We start from the raw sequence: 18,288 nt of genomic DNA, 5'->3' as shown, positions 1-18,288 counted from the left end.
TTCTCTTTCGGTTGGGCTCGGGACAGACAGGAGCCAGGCTGCCGTCTTGCAGCTGAGGCCCCTTAGGGACGGGGAAAACCCGCTATTGATCCCGTCACCTCACGGCTGGCATCAGCACTGCATTATTTTCTAACATCAAGTCATTTCAAGTCTCTGCAATGACACAAACACATTGATTAAAAATTAAAACCAATGACAGCTCTCCCACAAACAGTACTTACTGTACCATACTTACTGTATCCTGAGAGGGGAATGAGAAAATAGCAGAAGACAGAATAATTTATAGTGATAAAATGGGTTACATTTTCATAAAAATTTTATTTTACTTTTTTTTTTTTAAATAATTCAATGCACTGGCAGTATAATTAATCCCTCTATGAGAGACACAAATGTACCAGTTCAACCAATATTATTTATACAGAGACATTGTGTTTAAAAACAACAAAAGTACATTTAAAATGTTTGTACATAAAGTATTACTGTTATTTCTTTTTTTCTGAAGAGGGAACAAATGTAAACAAAATGCGTAATTGTGCAACACGTTGGAAATACAAAGCAAAACAGGCAAGATACAATTTTATACATATAAAGCAAAAGAAATCAAACTTTTATAACTATACAACATTTCAGTAATTGCTTGACATTTTAACAGTTACCTTGGTCTGTACAAAACATCTTAACTTATACTTAAAACTTTACAAGAATAACATGCTTGTTCAGAACAAAGACACCTTGTGGAATCGCAATGGTTATTGATATGATATTTGCACACAGGAGAAAAAAAAGGCTACTTCAATAGTAAATAAAAAGTAAGAATGCAAGGTAAAGGGCCATTTAGTAAATCGTAATCTAATTCCAATAGCTAATTAAGTTGCACTGTAATGCAGAAATTAAATCTGACTTTTGCTGGAAGACCATAAGGTCACAATGTTGCTCTATTTCCAGGAACCAGAAGAAAGCATATATAAATTTTCCTGATATTTTGGTTAATTATACATGCGCGCGCACACACACAAAAGAAAAAAAAAAAAAGGAAAAAACAGTATTTGCCACAAGAGCCAGAAACGGTGGGCAAGAGAATGAACATAGTAGACTATGGCCAGCGTGGCTCGGTTAGAAACCAAGACAACTAGAAATAGCAAACACCCTTTGAGTTTGCCAGGATTACTTCTCCTGAACCTTATTTCTGTTTTGCTTTTTTTTTTTTTCAGAAGCAAGGAGCAACTTGAATTGAATTGAGCCATTTTTAAATACTGGGAGGACTACAGCCAAAGACAGAACACAAACCAAAGGAGAGCTCGAAACCAAAGCAAAAAATAACCAGATCTTTTGACTTGTTTTCGTATTCTGTGACAATATGTCTTAGACCTTTCAAATGTGGGTTTTAAAAAAACCAGCATTTAAGATTCAGTGGAAGATACGCAATCCAGAGATGTCAAAAATACAGACAGCAATAAATTATACAATATTTTATGGAATTACAAGGACTGTCAGCTCAGATAAAATGTACATAATTTTTAAGTGTCCTCAAATGATACATATGGCTAAAATTAAACTCCTGATTGCATCAACTTAACATATTCGGTGCCTGATTCTGCAGTCTGTGTGCTGAGCACTGATTTACACAGTTACTCCTGTGGACTTCAGTGGAGCAACCTGCTGATTAGGATGCTCAGGGGAAGAATGGCAGAATTGGGCCTAGATAAATATTTGCCATCACTTTTAAATGTACAAAACCCATTTGGCTTAGAAAAGCCACTTTAGCCTGCTGCAATGTCTTTGAACTGAAGTAACAGATTCCATCTCTAGACTGAGAGCATTTATGACACGTTTGAATTTATTTGCCATTTTTCTATGCAAGCTAATGCTGATGCCAGTAAATATTTAAACTCAGAGGTAATGAAATTGCAACACGCCTTGTAGTTAAAACCAAAACATATGCAAGCCTAGATGGCAGGCAGAAATCGCCCGCCAATTCCAGCAGGGATTATCTGGTGCTGAATCAGAATAGTTCAATATACACTCCGCTTCAGTATGTATTTATAAAGTTGCATTAGGGCACACAGCACATTATTAAAAGGGAGAGGACTAGTTTTTCAGCTGGTGTAAATCAGCACTGACATCTACGGAGCTACTTAGAGGCACATCAGCTGAAGCTTTGGCCCACAGTCATCAGAAACGTACAACCATCATTCACTCCATATGTAAAACCCAGCGGTGGAAGTGCAGAGTGAAAGCGTAATCGACATCAGATAAAAAGCTGCTCCGTTAGTCTAGTGTCTGATAACGCTTTTCCAGACTGTGTGGTCTAAAGCAGTTTTACGATGTGCTCTATACTGCATAGCTTTGCAAAGTACAAGGTTTCCTTACAGGCAAGGATTAGGGTACATTAATCATTTCATTGGCATGATCAGTAAAAAAGGCATGATGGTAAAAGCTTTGGGAGTTTATCTGCATAGAGATATATTGGCAAAAATTAGTCTGGGGTTAGAGGGTTTGCTCCTCTGTGTGCGCATACTGGATTAACTCCACTGAAATCAGTACTCCTATACCAGTTTACGCCAGCTGAGGAACTTGTACTCTACCTCTGTCATAAATAAAGCGTACACGTCGCTACCCACTATTCAGTTCATTCATAAATTCAAGGGTAAGTGCCTCCTGCCAGAGGGTCAAAGCTTCTTCATGTCCGTAACTCCACGTTATTTGTCACCGAAGTCAATGGTGGTTTCCCTGAGCAAGGGCTGAGTCAACACATGGTCTGGTTGAAGAGCAAGTCTGCTCGCAGTTATTCCAGCACTGGTCCAGAGACCTTGAACCATTTTCAGTGGGATGGGTGCTCAGCCAGAACGAAAATGGGTGTAATTCCATTGAATTAATTGGGTTAATGCAACTGAAGTTCTGGCCCAATAAACTTAACTCCGGCAATGCCATGCCACTTCTTGTTAACCAGCTTCTCCTTTGATAAACAGTGCTCAGCAAGCTCCCTAAGACTTGCACGATTGTCATACGACAGCAGAATTTGGTCCCATGAATTCCACAAGTTACTGAGACAAGTTACATTTGCTTAGCTCAAAGTTTGGTCCATTGTAGTTACTGTTGTCCATTGAAACAATGAAATTCACTTCAGAATCTGACTTTCCTTCTAATTCAGAGAAGGAAATAACTGAGTAGAAATTTGGGCTATCTCGACTTGATGGGTTTTTCAATGGAATTACAACAGGGTGACACTCACACAACTGTGAGTAAACTTATATCCAGCACAGAGAGCTTACAGAACTTGCATAGAGGGCAACTAAGTTAAAATCAAGGAATAAAACCAGTCTCAAACAGCTGCATCATCCACTCACATGGCTTTTACCACTGGCATCAGAAGGACTCAGCGAGAGTCCTATAAGCACGAGCCGTCATGTGGCCACTACAATTTAAATTGTGACTCTGCATACAGTGAATATTGCCTTAGTTTTATGACGTTCGCGCGTGCACCGCTTCTGCCAACCCGTTTAGCGTTTCCAGATGCAGTGCCAGTAACAGGGAGTGCTCAAATCCAAGTCCCATCTGCAGCCGCAGAGGACCAAGACCTAAGAGCAATGCAGAGCCACAGCTCTGCTGCACCCAGGTGGTGGGGCTGGGGTCACTCAGTCCTGTTGGGCACATGGCCCCCACCATGTGTCCTGCACAGCAATACTGTGGCCAGGGCTACGCGGGGACTCACAGTGCGCAGACCTGTAGCAGTCCAACACCCCGAGCAGGCTGAGGGCTCAGGGAGCTCTGCGCGGCGCCACAGCCTGTGGTAGGCAACGTCAGGTCTTTTCTGCAGCCCCTCTCCAAAGCACTGAGTACACACATCGCTACTTGAGCTGGCTGCTGGGTCCCTGGGCTTGGTCCTTGCTGGAGTTGTAAGGGAAAAATGGTTCAACTCTATGGTGACTTCAGGGCAGTGACAAGCATTAGCTCCTTGTGACATGTGGTGGCACCCTGAGGCGGGTTAAGGAACTGGATGGGATGGTGCCATATTCAGATTTTGTAGGATACCATGGTATACGTGTTATTTTGCAGGACATATCAACAGTAATGAATCCCCTTTCCCAAGAAGCACACACAGGTTAAATTCATAACGCCAGACCACACCAACTCGCCCCAGTTTCTTTAAACCACTCTTCACCTCTTTACCATTGCCTAGTACGATTACAGCGTCAACAAGCTGCCTGAGATGTCGCTACGTACCCTGTGGTTCGGGGCACAGCTTATCTTCGTAGTATTTCTGTTGAAGCGCCTCCTGATGAGGCCAGGTTTGATTCTCATCTGACGCCAGCTTTAGGCAGTAACTCCTCTGAACCTGACTTTGCTCTCACTTCTGTCTGCAGAGCCACGGGATCCCCCTGGCTGTACATGAGATCTGAACTCAGTCTCTTTTGACTTCAACAGCTACCACCATGGGTTAAACTGGCGTGAGATGATTGGAATCACTAAGCTTGGAAGACAAAAGAAACAGACAAAACACCTTTGAAACAGAGTGGCTAAAGTAAAGCTACCGAGTCCATCAGAAAGGCAGGTCTGACAACAACACTGTGGAAGAGACGGCTACTCTGTAAGTCAGGCAGGAACATTTTGCATTCAGTAGCAGGGAGGTTTCAGTAACGAAGGAGAGCCTAACTGAGGTTTTAGCCTATACATATAGGCTACTAAATATCAAGTGATAAATCTAAAATATGTCACTCTATCTAGTGAGAGATACATATCTCTCCCTCATTAGACAATACAGAATGCCCATACGCATTGCTGAGTACAGTGGTCTGGTTATATCACGGAAGTTCAGGAGGAGTATTAGAGATAGAGGAACTGAGCCCTCCCAACATTAACAAGACTTGTTTTATTTGTATTTATAAAATAGTATGTAAAGTAAAGCTGGAAGATGTCATAAGGACAGTGGACTGGTTTCTCAGCGTCACCCCCTTTGCCCCACTCCCAGTGTTCTGCGGTGAGGTCGGGGAGATGCTGCGAGAGGCAAAGGCCCTTTGCAATGACACCTCGGTCCGTGGCCCTGCCCAAATACAGGACATTTCTACGCTTCGTTCAAAAGTACAAATCAATTTGCTTTGGTGACTTGTGAAATATTTTGCCTTTCTTAAAATTTTAAGACACTGGTCTATTGCAAATGAGTTAATCTTCTGAAAAACAAAACGTTGACAGCACATTCAGCTTGACACTGACTTCAGGGACCACAGGACCGAGATGACAGAGTTGCTGCTACCTTCTGTCACACCTTCATTGCCTGCAAGGAGACAATAATGCAAACAGGACTACACACAAACTACAGAGGAACACGCTAGTAACTCTGCTACCGCTCAGCAGTGGTAAGAGTGGTTTTTTTTTACAGCTATTGCATCTTTTTTCCTGGGCTACAAAGTACTGAGCAAGGACTTTCTGTCGCAAATCCACATCCAAATCCACCCATATGTGCGCGCACACAGACATGTGTGTGCTTCAATACTGTGTGTAGCGGAGCTTCTCCTGAACTCGAAGCAAAGTAGTATATTAATACCTAAGTCAGAATCCTTCCCAGCCCCATTTTTGCTATCTTGTAAGTTGCACTCACAAAACTAATCATTGAATTTAGACAGCGTTAAATACTGACAAAAATACAATGAAAACATTTCTTCCAAAGTACTCAAAAACTTGTCAGTGAATCTAAACTACTGTAATGGAAGAACATCGTAAAATCTGTGAAATTAATAAAGCACAGAAATTAAGGTCCAGATTCAATTTCTCAGATTTCATTTCTTTAGGAGGAACAAAGATCTCGATCTTTATTCTTAAAAAAACCCCACGCTGATATCAACAGACCTGGCAGGACCTGGAAGTCATTTATAAATGAGACAATATAATCACAGAGAGACTATTTAAATGATTAAAAGTCCAAAGACCATGGAAGAAAAAGTGAAATTAAGCTATAAGAAGCAAGATGTGAAGTTGCCACCAACACTATCAACAAAAAGGCTGTAAACTAAATCAGAATGACTAAAAAAATAAAGATAAGGCAAAATAAAATAATAAAATAAAATAAAATAAAATAAAATAAAATAAAATAAAATAAAATAAAATAAAATAAAATAAAATAAAATGCACAAAGAGTGGGCCAAACCCGGCCATCCACACTGCTGGTTTGCTAAGTGTGGGAAGAGCGATTTGTCCTTTGAAAGGAGCCAAAGGAGCACAGCTGAGATCAGTGACCAATGGGACATGGGCTAGTGGAACATGGCCCATGAGGGATACATCATCTCAGGCCTTCCCTTCGATCCCTGCTCTCCAGGACCCAACACGCATCGCACGGCTGGATACTGCACTCGGAGCAGGATATTCTGCCTGCACACTGTCAAATACTTCACTTGCGACCTGCTGCTGCTCTTGACATGGAGGTTAAGTGCTATGTAAATGCCTCGCATGAGCACTTAGGACTTTGCTCCCTTGGATCTCGTACTGATGGAGCTCCCAAATGCTTGTGTTTAGCCCTTTTACTGGCATGCTCCCTTCGCTGCTGAACTATTGATATTGCTCCAAACCTCCTGAAGCATGGGACACAAATGACAGTTTTGTCAGCTCTGGCAATTTTTTATGAAGCTTGGTGTCCTTCTTAAATCCCAGCTGCAGAAATCAAGGGATTACATCACTGTCCCAGTTTATCACTATTAAAAACAAATGTGTCGTTTCTGGCCCTTGGCATGCTTGAAAAATGCCTGTAAACGTGTCATGAAATCAGTCTCAAAGCTCAGTACCCAGAAGGCAATACAGGAACCAAAAAAGTTTATTTAAAAAAAACCAACCCGTGATTTGAAGCCAATCTTGTAATTTTTTTGGTGCTTGGTTCATGAGTTTGGATGCCTGAAGTGGGTAGTCTTAAGAGCAGACATAGCAAATGCCCAAGCAAACACACGCTGCTTCTCCATGGATTGAAACAAACAAACAATCTCATTTGATTAACTCTGCTGGGAGTAATATTTTAAGAGGTAAAATGATTCCACAAAGATGACATGTTGGCATTTGAAATGAGATGAATATAGTGCCTGTAAAAGTGCAATAATCCTTAATAACTAACCCAAAAGAAGCATCATCCCCAGGGATAAGACGGTAATTCACTCTCCATATTTAATTCGTTTCTAAGCCGCTTTTGAAACAAGCCTGCTAAATAGTAAGTTGGCTTGTGATCCTAGACTTGACTGCTGGACTTATTATAATCATGCCATTGCTCCAGCATACATTTCAAACTAAGTCACAGGATACAAAATCAGGTGGGCTAATTCCTTAAGCTGTTTAAGCAACAGATTGTGAACACGGGGTAAATTCAGAGCTCGGAGTCTGTTTACTGCAAGCAACAGGGGGAAAGATAATGCATTGTCTTCACCGAGTGACTGCAGCTAACTCTTTGAACAGGCTTGTGTCTGAAGATTGTATTTCAAGACACATCTATCCTCTATAAATGCATGGAAGTCTAGGATTTCAGTCTACATTAAAGGAACAAGTGACAACAATGCACTTAATTAGACTAAATAGTTACTGAATCTCATTAGTGAGATCTTGCAAAAAGAATGGAAAACTCTGGCTTATGACAACCCCCCTCCCCAACACTACTTCATCTAAGTACTCACCCTGTTCAAAAAAATTTAAAAAAATACTTCAAGTGTTTTGTTTTCTTTTTCTTTAAAAAAACCCAACAACCACCTTTCATCTACATTTCTGAGTAGTTCTCACTGTTGTGGTTTTATTCATTAGCTACCGGGGCCAGAAACAGCGTGACAAATGCTGTCAGAGTCACGTTTCAGCCATGTTACCGAAACCCTCAGAGAACAGATAAGGGTGTATCGACCGCGTCAGGAACAGGAATGTGCAGATAATACGGGATGTGCATGTTCTGCAAATGTCCTTTGCAGACAACCCTAAACTGGATGATTTCTCTAATGATGCACCTTGGCTAAATTTACAATACAGTCTTGTGGAACAAAATATTAGGAATTATTGATTGTTAAGAAAAGGTAGTACTACAGGGAGCTAATATACAACAGCTACAGTAATGTCTGTCTTAAATGTGCACTGGGCAGAGTCCTTAAACTGCTCTTATTGCAAATATCCAAGGCCTGCTCTAAAAATCATAACAGTCTAAACCTTTTAAATGCAAATTTGTCCTATTTATCTGGTCACAACCCAGTGAGTAGAATCCAATAACTCACCAGATTAAAGGATATACAGGATTATATAGCAGAAGGTAATTGCAATTAACTAATATCTGGATGGGATTTAATACACATATTGTATTATTTCAATGAGATGAGACAGAATAATATTTACATTGCTATGAGCATTTTCTGTTTATAGAAATGGAATTTACTGTTCAGTAAGGTATGCAGGCGTTATATCAAGAATGAGATGAGACCATTTAAAGTCTTGTGAATTATTGATATAAATTCATTTTGTTTTGTTTCATGCACCAGTGCTTCTTGCAGTGGCACCAGAAAAGCAGTGCAGTTTATAACAGGGGAAAAAAAGAGGAGGAAAGAGCAAATGTGAAATGGTGTAATTTATTCACAATTGCTTTGAAATTCTATCTGAACTGTCTCATTATTATTCACGCATTAGAAGAATGGTCCAAAACATGACAGCATGGGTAAACAGATGCAGAGTTTGGAAAATAGGTAATCTGACTGAAGTATTCATGGCCATTATTAAACAAATGTTATATTGCTTTTGGGTAAATCTGGTGATTTTATTTAATTTGACATTGTTTTCAAGATAGCAAGATAATACTGTTCGTTTCTAATGCTCTGAAATGAACAAAACAGGTGAAAATTGATGCCACATGGAATTATAATGTTTCAACAGTAGCTGGTTAGTTAAACTTCTAGAAAGTTTCATGAAGAATCTGCATACACTTATTAATGGACTTTTACATACAATATCAATGCTTAGAGCGCAGCGGTCCCATTAAAATCTGCTTTCACTGAGTCACTATGCAAGGAGAGATTGTTCTATGAAGAAGAATCTTGGATGAGTATTTGTTTGAGACTAAACAGTAAAACTGAAAGAAAATGCACAGATTTAGTACAGGAATGGTAGATAAGACTATGAAAGCTAATATTTTGAAATTGCCTAAAAACTGCAATAAATTCTGCTGCCTACTGAAATTATTAAGCCAACAATAAACAGGAAGAATGGAATATCAAAACCTCATTGCATAGTGTGTCATCATTCTTTAATGAGGCATTCCTTCAACCTTTTACCTCTTAACACCTTTGGTGATCTTACATTATGTACCTGTAAGATATTCAATGTTCTCTTTTAGAGAGTAAGCCTATAGGAAGTACGAAATCTTAGGAATGTACTGTGTCAGGTAACGATGCCAGAATGAAGCGTTGAAAAGCTTGGTTCAGGTTCAGAAGACGATTTTGAATGAATAGCTATAATTTCTACTAATTTATTTCAGAAGGGACTTCTCATATATACCCTCAAATATTTAAGACGCTTTGTACTATTTCTCAGGAATCCATATCTTCTCAAAGTGCTTTTTTGTTTTCACTTGAAGGCAGCATGGACTTAAAACAATACTGCAGGGAATGTACCGTTCCATAAAGCACATAAGGATGGCAGGATCCAGGAGACACAAGGCATAGAAAATTGTTGAAAATGATTAGATGGTACAACACATACTGCTCTTGAGTCTTAAGTTCCATTTATGGTGACTTCTACTTCCAATAGATAGGATATTAAAAAAGGCAATAAAAATGAAGTTACATGAATAAACTTCCAGAAATGAGTGGAGTTCCACCAGTGATCGTCTCTGCGCTGGTAGAGGTAGAAGAATGGGGATGTAATGAACGGGGCAGCAGTCACTACAACAAATGAGCCTCAATGTGGAGCCAGTGGAGTCCTTGGCGAACATAACGAACCAGATTGGTCATACTGCTGTGTTGTGTTAAGGGTCCCATCACTGAGTCCAGGTCAACAAAGAATTCTGCAATACACAAGAAACAGAAGTCATTGTTTCAGGCAATGGTACAAAAATACATGTGTTGCCATGCTTTCCCACTCAGTTGCTGCAGTGCAATTAGTGAGTTCTCAAGATGTTGTGCACGTGAGCACATGGTCAGTAGGGAGGAATTTAAACAGAGGGAACAATATATTTAAACTGAAGAAATTAGATTACCCATGCTGGAAGTCAACCACAACATGGTATGAATGGTTGCCAATAGTCTTCCTTTAGCTCTGATGATCTGCGCTTTCAGTTTTTGGAGCCTAGGTTTGCTGACTGCATGATTTAAACAGCTGGCAATGAATTGTGGCATTTCCTTTTCTATGTTGTACCCTCTCCTGGGCACGAAGAGCTAGTCTGGATCTTGCAGACGACCTTGCTCGCCCTTTTCCCCACCCTCCAATTTCTGTTACTGCCATTGCAGCAGTTTTGGCCCTCTGCTCATCCTGCTCCAGCTGCAGACCCAGAGGATGTGCGTGGGGTGGGAGGGGAGAAGGAAGAGGAGAGAGGGAACACAGTAGGAAAATGGCATCTAGGAGATGAGGGGAAAGACAAGATGGGTAAGGCCACTGGGATCCGGTGTTGGGAAGCGTTAACAGGAGGTCACTAAACAGAGAACCATAGTTAGGAAGCAGCACACCAGTTTACTTTATGCCATGTTTTAGATGCTCTCTGGGTGAAAGACTAATCCTGTTAGGGCCAACAGACCTTTCCTAATTGCTTTCAATGGAGAACTGGATTGTGTCCTCTATTCTCCCACAGCTTGTCTTTTTGCTCACTGGGGCAAAGGCATTCCCACATATACAACACTTAAACTATATTTAGGCAAGTGTGAGCCCGCTCTCAGTTAAAGCCCCTCAGAGCTCAGATAACAACCGACAACCACAACAACTGGTGGCCGAGCCTTTACATTCTCACCCTATCTAAAATCCGGAGTGCGGCACTCAGCCAGCTAACACTGTATTGGCTGCAGTTCGGGAGAGCAGATGATGGGTACAAAATCATTATCAGTACTTTCCTCAGCAAGTAAGTGCTGCTTTGAGGTCTTCTATCCAAGTATTGACAGCCTGACCCTGGTCAGCTTGGGAGCTACAGCAGTATCACAGCACAAAGTGATTTGGCTGGAGGCAAGCATAATGAAAGCTTAGGGCTATCACCAGTTGCGTTAAGATGCTGCAGCCAGCAGTTACTTTTAATCTTCCTTCCACTGTCGTTTATTCCCCTCTTCCAGTGTAAAATCAATACATTTGGAAGTGAAATAATGCACTGTCTTGCTTGCATTCTAGAGATCTCACTCTAGTTTCAGATAAATAGTAATTGCTTTAAACACTGAGAATTCACCTTAAGGCCTAATTTCAGTTTAACATTTCTTGAAAAAGCTACAAGCACTGAAGCCACTTATTAAACTTATACATGAAAGAACAGGCCTTTGTCACTACAGAGCTGATAGTTTTCTACTGTAGAGAAAAAGTGCTGCTATCGTTAGAAGCTTAAAAAAATTACCTGATTCTGCAAAGTCAGCTGAGAGTCTGATGTTATAAATGGTGAACAACTCTCTAGGTGATCCAACACAAACCAGTCCATGGGGTTGGCTTTGGGAAGTCCACAGTTTAGCCTGGCCCGCTATATATGCAGAGTTCATGACACACTCCCATCTATTCTCCCACACACTCTAAACTCTACTGACCAGGGGAAATTCAACCAGAGGTACACAGTTCCCGCTTTCCTTTTCAAACCAGCTCAGCTTGGTGGGTCACAGTTCTGCTGTTCTCCCTCTTGCTATGCCTTTTCATTTCAATGGCACATCTTTTGTCAGGCTGACAAGAAAGGCTTCTGTCTCCTGCTCTGAGCCAGCTGGACATGAGTCAAGTCCAAACTGGGAGCGCACAGGCATACTCAGAGGAGCACAAAACCTAAGCTGACAGCCGTGGACAAGGGGAGGCTGCACAGATCCTACAACGTGGAAGAAATCTCTTGTCTCTGCATGGGCATGACCTAAGAAACATCTATGACAGTAGTAAGACTCATAGGTAAAGGCTATTAGACATTACAACGATGGGGACACATTTTTATACCCATCTCTATTAGCTCATCAGGGACATCATGTTCTTGGGCAAGACACACCCTGTGATTCAGAAGAGAAACAATGAGAGCTGACCACAAAAAAAAAAAAAAAAAGAAAGAAAATAGTGACTGGATCTTTTTTTAAAAAAAAAAAAGAAAATTCATGTTTATCTTAAATGTGTGTTTCTTTCTGGCTTTGTGTTTGTTTGGTTTTTTGAGACTATTTTTGTTTCAAAGGGGGGGGGGGGGGGCGTGTAAATCTCATTCTTTATGATGCCCAGATGCCTAAGAGAGAGGCCAAGAGATCTGTCCTTTACCTGGGACTCAAGGCAGAGTCTGGGGTTTGCACCTACCCTGCTTGCTGTCATTCAGCATTTTCAAACTCAGTCCACACGCCAGTGTGCCAGAGCTTGGGCACTGCAACGGCCGGTCCAGTTGGCAAAGGTGGATTAGAGATAGCTAGGGGGAAGGGGATGAGTCCTGTCCCGGCCAGCAAGATATAGGTGTTTTGAATTATTTGAGAGATGCCGATGACATCTACTAAAATAATTACAGCTAAGTTCCATGAAACACTGCAACATTTCTCCTGTCAAACTGTCTTAAATAAAATCCTTCTGTAAATGGAATCCATCATGTGACATAACGAAGACCTGCAGAGTACCACAGCAGTTCTTATACACTTTTTTGTTACACCATGAATTTTTCAAATTGCAGTTAATTGTGTTTAAGCATGCAACTTTAAATTGAGCATTTAATTAGAAATGAGGTATCTTTCCAGACGAAATGTAAAGACAGACACGGTATAGCACTATGAAACTCTGGTCTCTCTCCCATGGTTTATAATACTTAAATGAAATTTGAAGTAACACGAACTTTCCATTCCCTGTAACATGGCTGCAGTTTGTGAAACAAGATATGAAAGAACAGGGCACAACCCTAGATGTCTTGCTCATTTGAGAAAGCCTTATTCATGCATCCAGTCCCACTAAAGTCAAAGGGACTGCTCATCTGAATAAAGATTATTCCTATACGGCTTTGCAGAATTGGGTTTATTTGATCGTAAATCAAAAAGAGAACAAAGAAGTGTGCAGGGAGGGAAATGCAGAAAGAGAGTCAGCAGGTTTTTTCTCATCCAGCTCTAGGACTGATAACAGCAGTGGCTGGGTACATTTGCTGTCTGCTGGCTGAATGCCTGAGCTATTTTGATTCAATACCAAGTAGAACATTTAACAACTCCACAACACACAGGGCTAATTACAAGATTATCGCCATCTCTTTCTCCTATCAGAGCATCCTTCTGCATTCCCACTGTAACATTCTGCAGTACATTTGACAGGGAATCACTTTCACATTTTGTGAAAATGGATGCAGCTATGGAAAAAATCCAAAATGACTGCACTGCTACTAAATTAACCAATGCGAACAAAGACAAGAAGCAGTGGGGAGGACCGGACAGAACTTCTATTATTGTTCCTCATCCAGGGATAGATCATTACGACCCACCATTCAGACATAAAACTCTATAAATCTCAAGCTTAGTTTCTCTAAATCAGTGGAAATTTGCCACTGACATTAATGGGAGTAAGCTCAAACTGCATACAGCGAGCACATTTGTCAGGAAAAGTCAGCCATCTGAAATCTCAGTATAATTTAAGAGAATGAGCCAATTCATGATGAGAATATTTCCCAGTTAGGCTCTGCATCTCTAGTGTCAAAGAAAGCTTTGTCAATGATTTGTGTAAGCCCAAAGCTGGAATCTGAATAATTACATTATCATGGGGAAGTTCGCGGCTGGCCAACAATAGGCCAAATTTGTCCTTTAGTTACATCTCAGCCACTCCACTGGACTCGATATAACCCAGTCACAAACTGCTTGCCAAAACTCCTTTGAAACGACTGTGGTAAAGACTTACATTATGTTGTTAGGAATAAACAAGCAGATTTGCAATCCAACCCTAGGAGAGTCAAGGTCATGGCTTTCAGTGGACATCTCCTAATCGGACTCCCTGCATAAACATAAAATCTAAGGTTTGCTTATTATCCTAGCTAGGATTTTAATAGTCTTAAACCGGTTGACAGAGCAGTATGAAAATAACCTCGGTGCTCTATAAGAAGCTGAAACTGTGAACGAATTTGCAGACTCAAAAGCTCTCATCACTTGGGGCTCATGTTCACTAAATTATTTGCCAGCTGCTCTGATAACCCCATGTTCAGCGTGTGTTACACATCCCCCCTCTGTGCTTGACAAGAGAAGATCCGCATTGGCTACAGTGACCAGCAAGCAGATTTGGTCTGTTTGCTCAAGCTGTCACAGTTGTGCTCGTAGATGCGATGGTTCTGGGTCCAATTCCCAACAACGCCTACGAGAACAGAAAGCAAGCTAAAGCTTGTGAGCCAAAGGGGACAAGGAAGAAGCCGAGCGGGGCACCTTTGTTCTCCTTAGTCAGCTTGTCAGCCATGTCCCAGTGCTCGTAGCTCCGCAGGACGTTGTTGGTGATGTTGACGTGGCTGGCAGCCATGTGGTGGATGCGCTGAGGGATGGTGATGGTTCCCGCCAAGGAGGAGCCGGTGGTACCTGCGCTGCTTCCAGCAGAGCTGACAGGGGACGGGCTCAGGGACATGGGCGATGGTGTTTCTGTGCTCCTGTGAGAAGTAAAGGGAGAGTAAGTTCCCTTACACACACCACTTCATTGCCATCCTAAACGCACTCGAAAAATTAACTCTGCACCCCAGTCAGGGGAGAATGTGCAGTAGTATCTCCTGGTTTTATGAGAAAGGAGATCTTATAAACTGTGAATGATTGAAAATAAAAAGGGATTTAATTCTCACTACAAATGAACCTGTTATTTAAAAAAAAAAAAAAATCTATCATAAAAATAGAGCAATCTTTCAGAGAAAGAAGTATCTTATAGCTGTAATGATTTTTCTACCTGCTGCCAGAAGCTGCAATGGCAGTTAGAAAACACTCAATGTGCAATACTGGCTTATTATCAAAGCATTTTGTGGAAACCACAATGACAGTTTGCTCCAAATACAGTCACCACAATAAGTAAAGTGCAAGTCTTAAAAGCACCCTGCAGAGCAGTATTAGGAGCTGAGGGTACTGCAGGATTATGAATATCTCTATAGGATTCTTCAAGACTGGCTATGGAGATTTGTTTCTAATTGCCTATAGTTCATCTGCGCAGTTTTGTACGGAGCTGTGTTTTAAGTTACCTACTTAGTGCAGCACTAATGTTCTAATATAGATTTTCCTTTAATTCTAACACCAGCAATTAGGCATCACCTGCTGGCTGCAGGCAGTGCGGAGGTCAGCACAGCAAGCTCATGTTTAGAGCTGTGCTGCACTGAACGCTCACATACAGCTATTCTCTTTGAAAATCTGTTTCAGTGAACAAGATTAAGGGTTCCAAAAACCTCTTCTCTTGCCCCCATTTGGAACCACTTACCTAAACAAATGCATTCGATTTGCTGTGGAATACACTTGAAATGCAGGGCCAAGACGCTCCCAGCACTCTCTGCATGAAGCAAAGACACCAAAACTTGCTGGACGGGGATGTTGCAACCCCTCTCTTGACAGACGGCCACTGATGCCTCATGCTGTGCAACAGCATCAAGCTCACTCAGACTCATTACGGGCCTGACCCAAACCCCAGGACAGAATGGCTTCTCTGCTTGGCTTTACAAGCCACCATCAGGGGTCCTGAACGTGGGGCGTGGGCAGAGACCTGCTGTGCTGACACCCTGCAGGTGCTGTAGGACAAAGGGCCACCATGGCACAGCCTTGGGCTGAAAGGCATTTATGGCAACAGCTTTTGCTGCAGATTTTCCAGCAGTGCCCTGCTAGTACCTGTGCTCAGCAACAGGCTCCTGTGATACATTCTTCTTCCAGAGCTAGAAACCACATTAATTCAGCAGCCAGCAGCTTTTTACACAGCTTATGTGTTACAGCTTAAGCATATCCTATGGCACAAATGCTTTATTTTTAAGTCTCAAAACATCCTGGTTACTTGACATGCCATGGTGTCTTTAATGCACAGAAGAGCTGAACTACACTAGATTAGGTCTGTGAGCAGTTAAAAATCATAAGTATCTGAGGAGACCAGGACTATTTTGTTAGAGCCACTTACAACAAGCTGACGCACTTCTGCCAAATAAAGCACATTGTTCATTGGATTTACCCTGTTGTGCACAGCCATTATTACTGTGGTGAGTCTATTAAATCTCTCTATTTTGTGCTTTCTGTCGCTAGAGGTGGGAAACACTTCTGTAATGAAACCAGGGAAAATTTGTTTCATTGCCAGCCTGGAACTCAGGCCAACTTTGTAGAGGTTCACAACCCTTTCAAGCAACAGTGGCCAAAAATTCCACGAAGCCAAGCTGAGATTTTTGAAGGTTTGAGATCCTGAGCAGACTACACTTCGTGGCAATAGATAAGTTTTACTTTGTTCAAAAAAAGATTTAAGAATACCCTGCTGTCTCCCTATTCTGAACTAGGCTGCTGATCCATCTCCAGTGGTGCCATACCCTGATGGTGTTTGGTCTCTCCTCTGTGGTGTGTGACTTATCTTCCCATCTGGTGCAAATTTGCAGGGGAATAAGAGGAAACTGTAGAGTGAGTAGCCCTGGGGAAGGCAGAGCACATGCTGCCAGTGGTAGCACCAGGCCCGTGACAATCCTTGGGGCCACCGGTAGACACCTGAGATATACAGCAACTCTCAGCCAGCTGGAGAGCTTTTCTTCTGAGACTCCAGACAGAGGGGACAGAAGAGTTGAGTGTGGACTGTGGTCTTTGTGTGTTCGGTCACCGGTGACATAATAACACCGTTACAACAAGGCCTTGTCATATTCAGTTATTCTTACACGCCAAGTGCTTCCTTCTCTGAATAAAAGACAGAGATGTGCACTTTCAGAGCTTTACTGCCTTATCTCCAAAGTTAGTGGGAAGAGACCGATCAGTCGGGTGTTATTAGAAGCGATGCTGACCTGAATGCTGTGTCTCTGCTGCCTACGTTGTGGCTGGACAAAAATCTTCTTCTCCAGTCAAAGCCCATGGATTCTAAATCCTGGGCACCTAATCAGCTTCTTTAAATAGCAAGGGAGATGTCATCACCTGCAGAGCACACCCTTCATAGGGGTCTGTTATAGGACAGGAATAAAAGAATAACTTCCACTCCGTGAAATTTTTAGGTATAAGCCACTTCTTAAGGAACAAAGGAGGTGTAATGCTCCAGTGGTCTATTTTGGCACTAAAACTTTATGTAAACCTTACTGTATTTTTATTGAAATACAAGGTTTCACTGACATTTAAAAAAAATGTGCCTTGAAAAACTGGCACATATTGAATAATTTAATTTAGTAGCTGCTTTTCCAATGTTAAAATAGCTTTTTGGTTTTTATTTAAAGTGATTTTCTATTTCATCACTTAGATTTGTGTTATAATCTATACTTAAATATCTATATACACACATATATTCAAAATAATTTTGTGTATTTGATGTGTATATACATACACACGTATATACACCCCAAAGTATCTTGAATTACCTAAGACAATATTTCCTTCAAGCAAAATGTTGGAATTTTTGGTTTTGCACTGATTCAGAACAAAGTCTGTTTGAAAACTTCAATTCTTTTTCGCTGAACTCCAACCCCTTCTACAGCTTTATTACTTTATTTCCTTGGAGTGTCTAATAGTCATTTCTTCTTATGAACCACTAGAATGAGACCATTAGCAATAACCATTTTCACCTACTGTTCAACCTACTCAGATAAAGAAGAAAAGAATGGTAAAGTTCCTCTGCTTTGTTTTACCTGTATCTGTACGCGTGGCCAGGAGAAAGGGGCAGGAGAAACGTGTGTCAGGTGGCAACAGACATTGCAAGATAAAGGCAAGGTTGCAGCAGCAATGCACCTTCATTCAACAGCAGATCATAACTGCGTTACCCTGACTTCATATCTGAGGTGAGGGTGTTTTAACGTTAGTATAAAGCCACTGATAATTGGTTGACTAAGTGCCTTCACATTTTCACCACTATTATGCCTTCGGTTTTATTAAACAGCACTTACCATATATCAATGAAATATTCATTGGTCTTTCATTACTGAACGAATCATTGAAAAATCATTGCAATGAAGGTTAACTTTACTTTGGCTTCCTGAAATGACATGGTACTCGCTAGCTAATTAACAGATATTTTTATGGC

The 18,288-nt window shown here is 41.2% G+C and overlaps 1 protein-coding gene across 4 annotated transcripts in view; it reads right to left on the bottom strand.

Moving 5' to 3' along the window:
* Window positions 1–359: 359 nt before the first annotated feature.
* Window positions 360–18,288, bottom strand: part of AFF2 (ALF transcription elongation factor 2) — a 416,447-nt gene continuing 398,518 nt past the window's right edge. For all 4 annotated transcript variants that reach the window (XM_063345683.1, XM_063345680.1, XM_063345681.1 and 1 more), the window contains exons 20-21: window positions 14,511–14,725; window positions 360–10,000 (exon numbers count right to left, since the gene is read on the bottom strand). In XM_063345683.1, coding sequence (XP_063201753.1) covers window positions 9,879–10,000; window positions 14,511–14,725 — 337 coding nt within the window. In that variant the 3' untranslated portion in view covers window positions 360–9,878. The remainder of the gene's footprint in view (window positions 10,001–14,510; window positions 14,726–18,288) is intronic.

This window comes from Chroicocephalus ridibundus, chromosome 9 (genome assembly GCF_963924245.1).
Source record: "Chroicocephalus ridibundus chromosome 9, bChrRid1.1, whole genome shotgun sequence".
Classification (NCBI taxonomy): Eukaryota; Metazoa; Chordata; class Aves; order Charadriiformes; family Laridae; genus Chroicocephalus; species Chroicocephalus ridibundus.
This window is presented reverse-complemented; position numbering and strand designations above follow the sequence as displayed.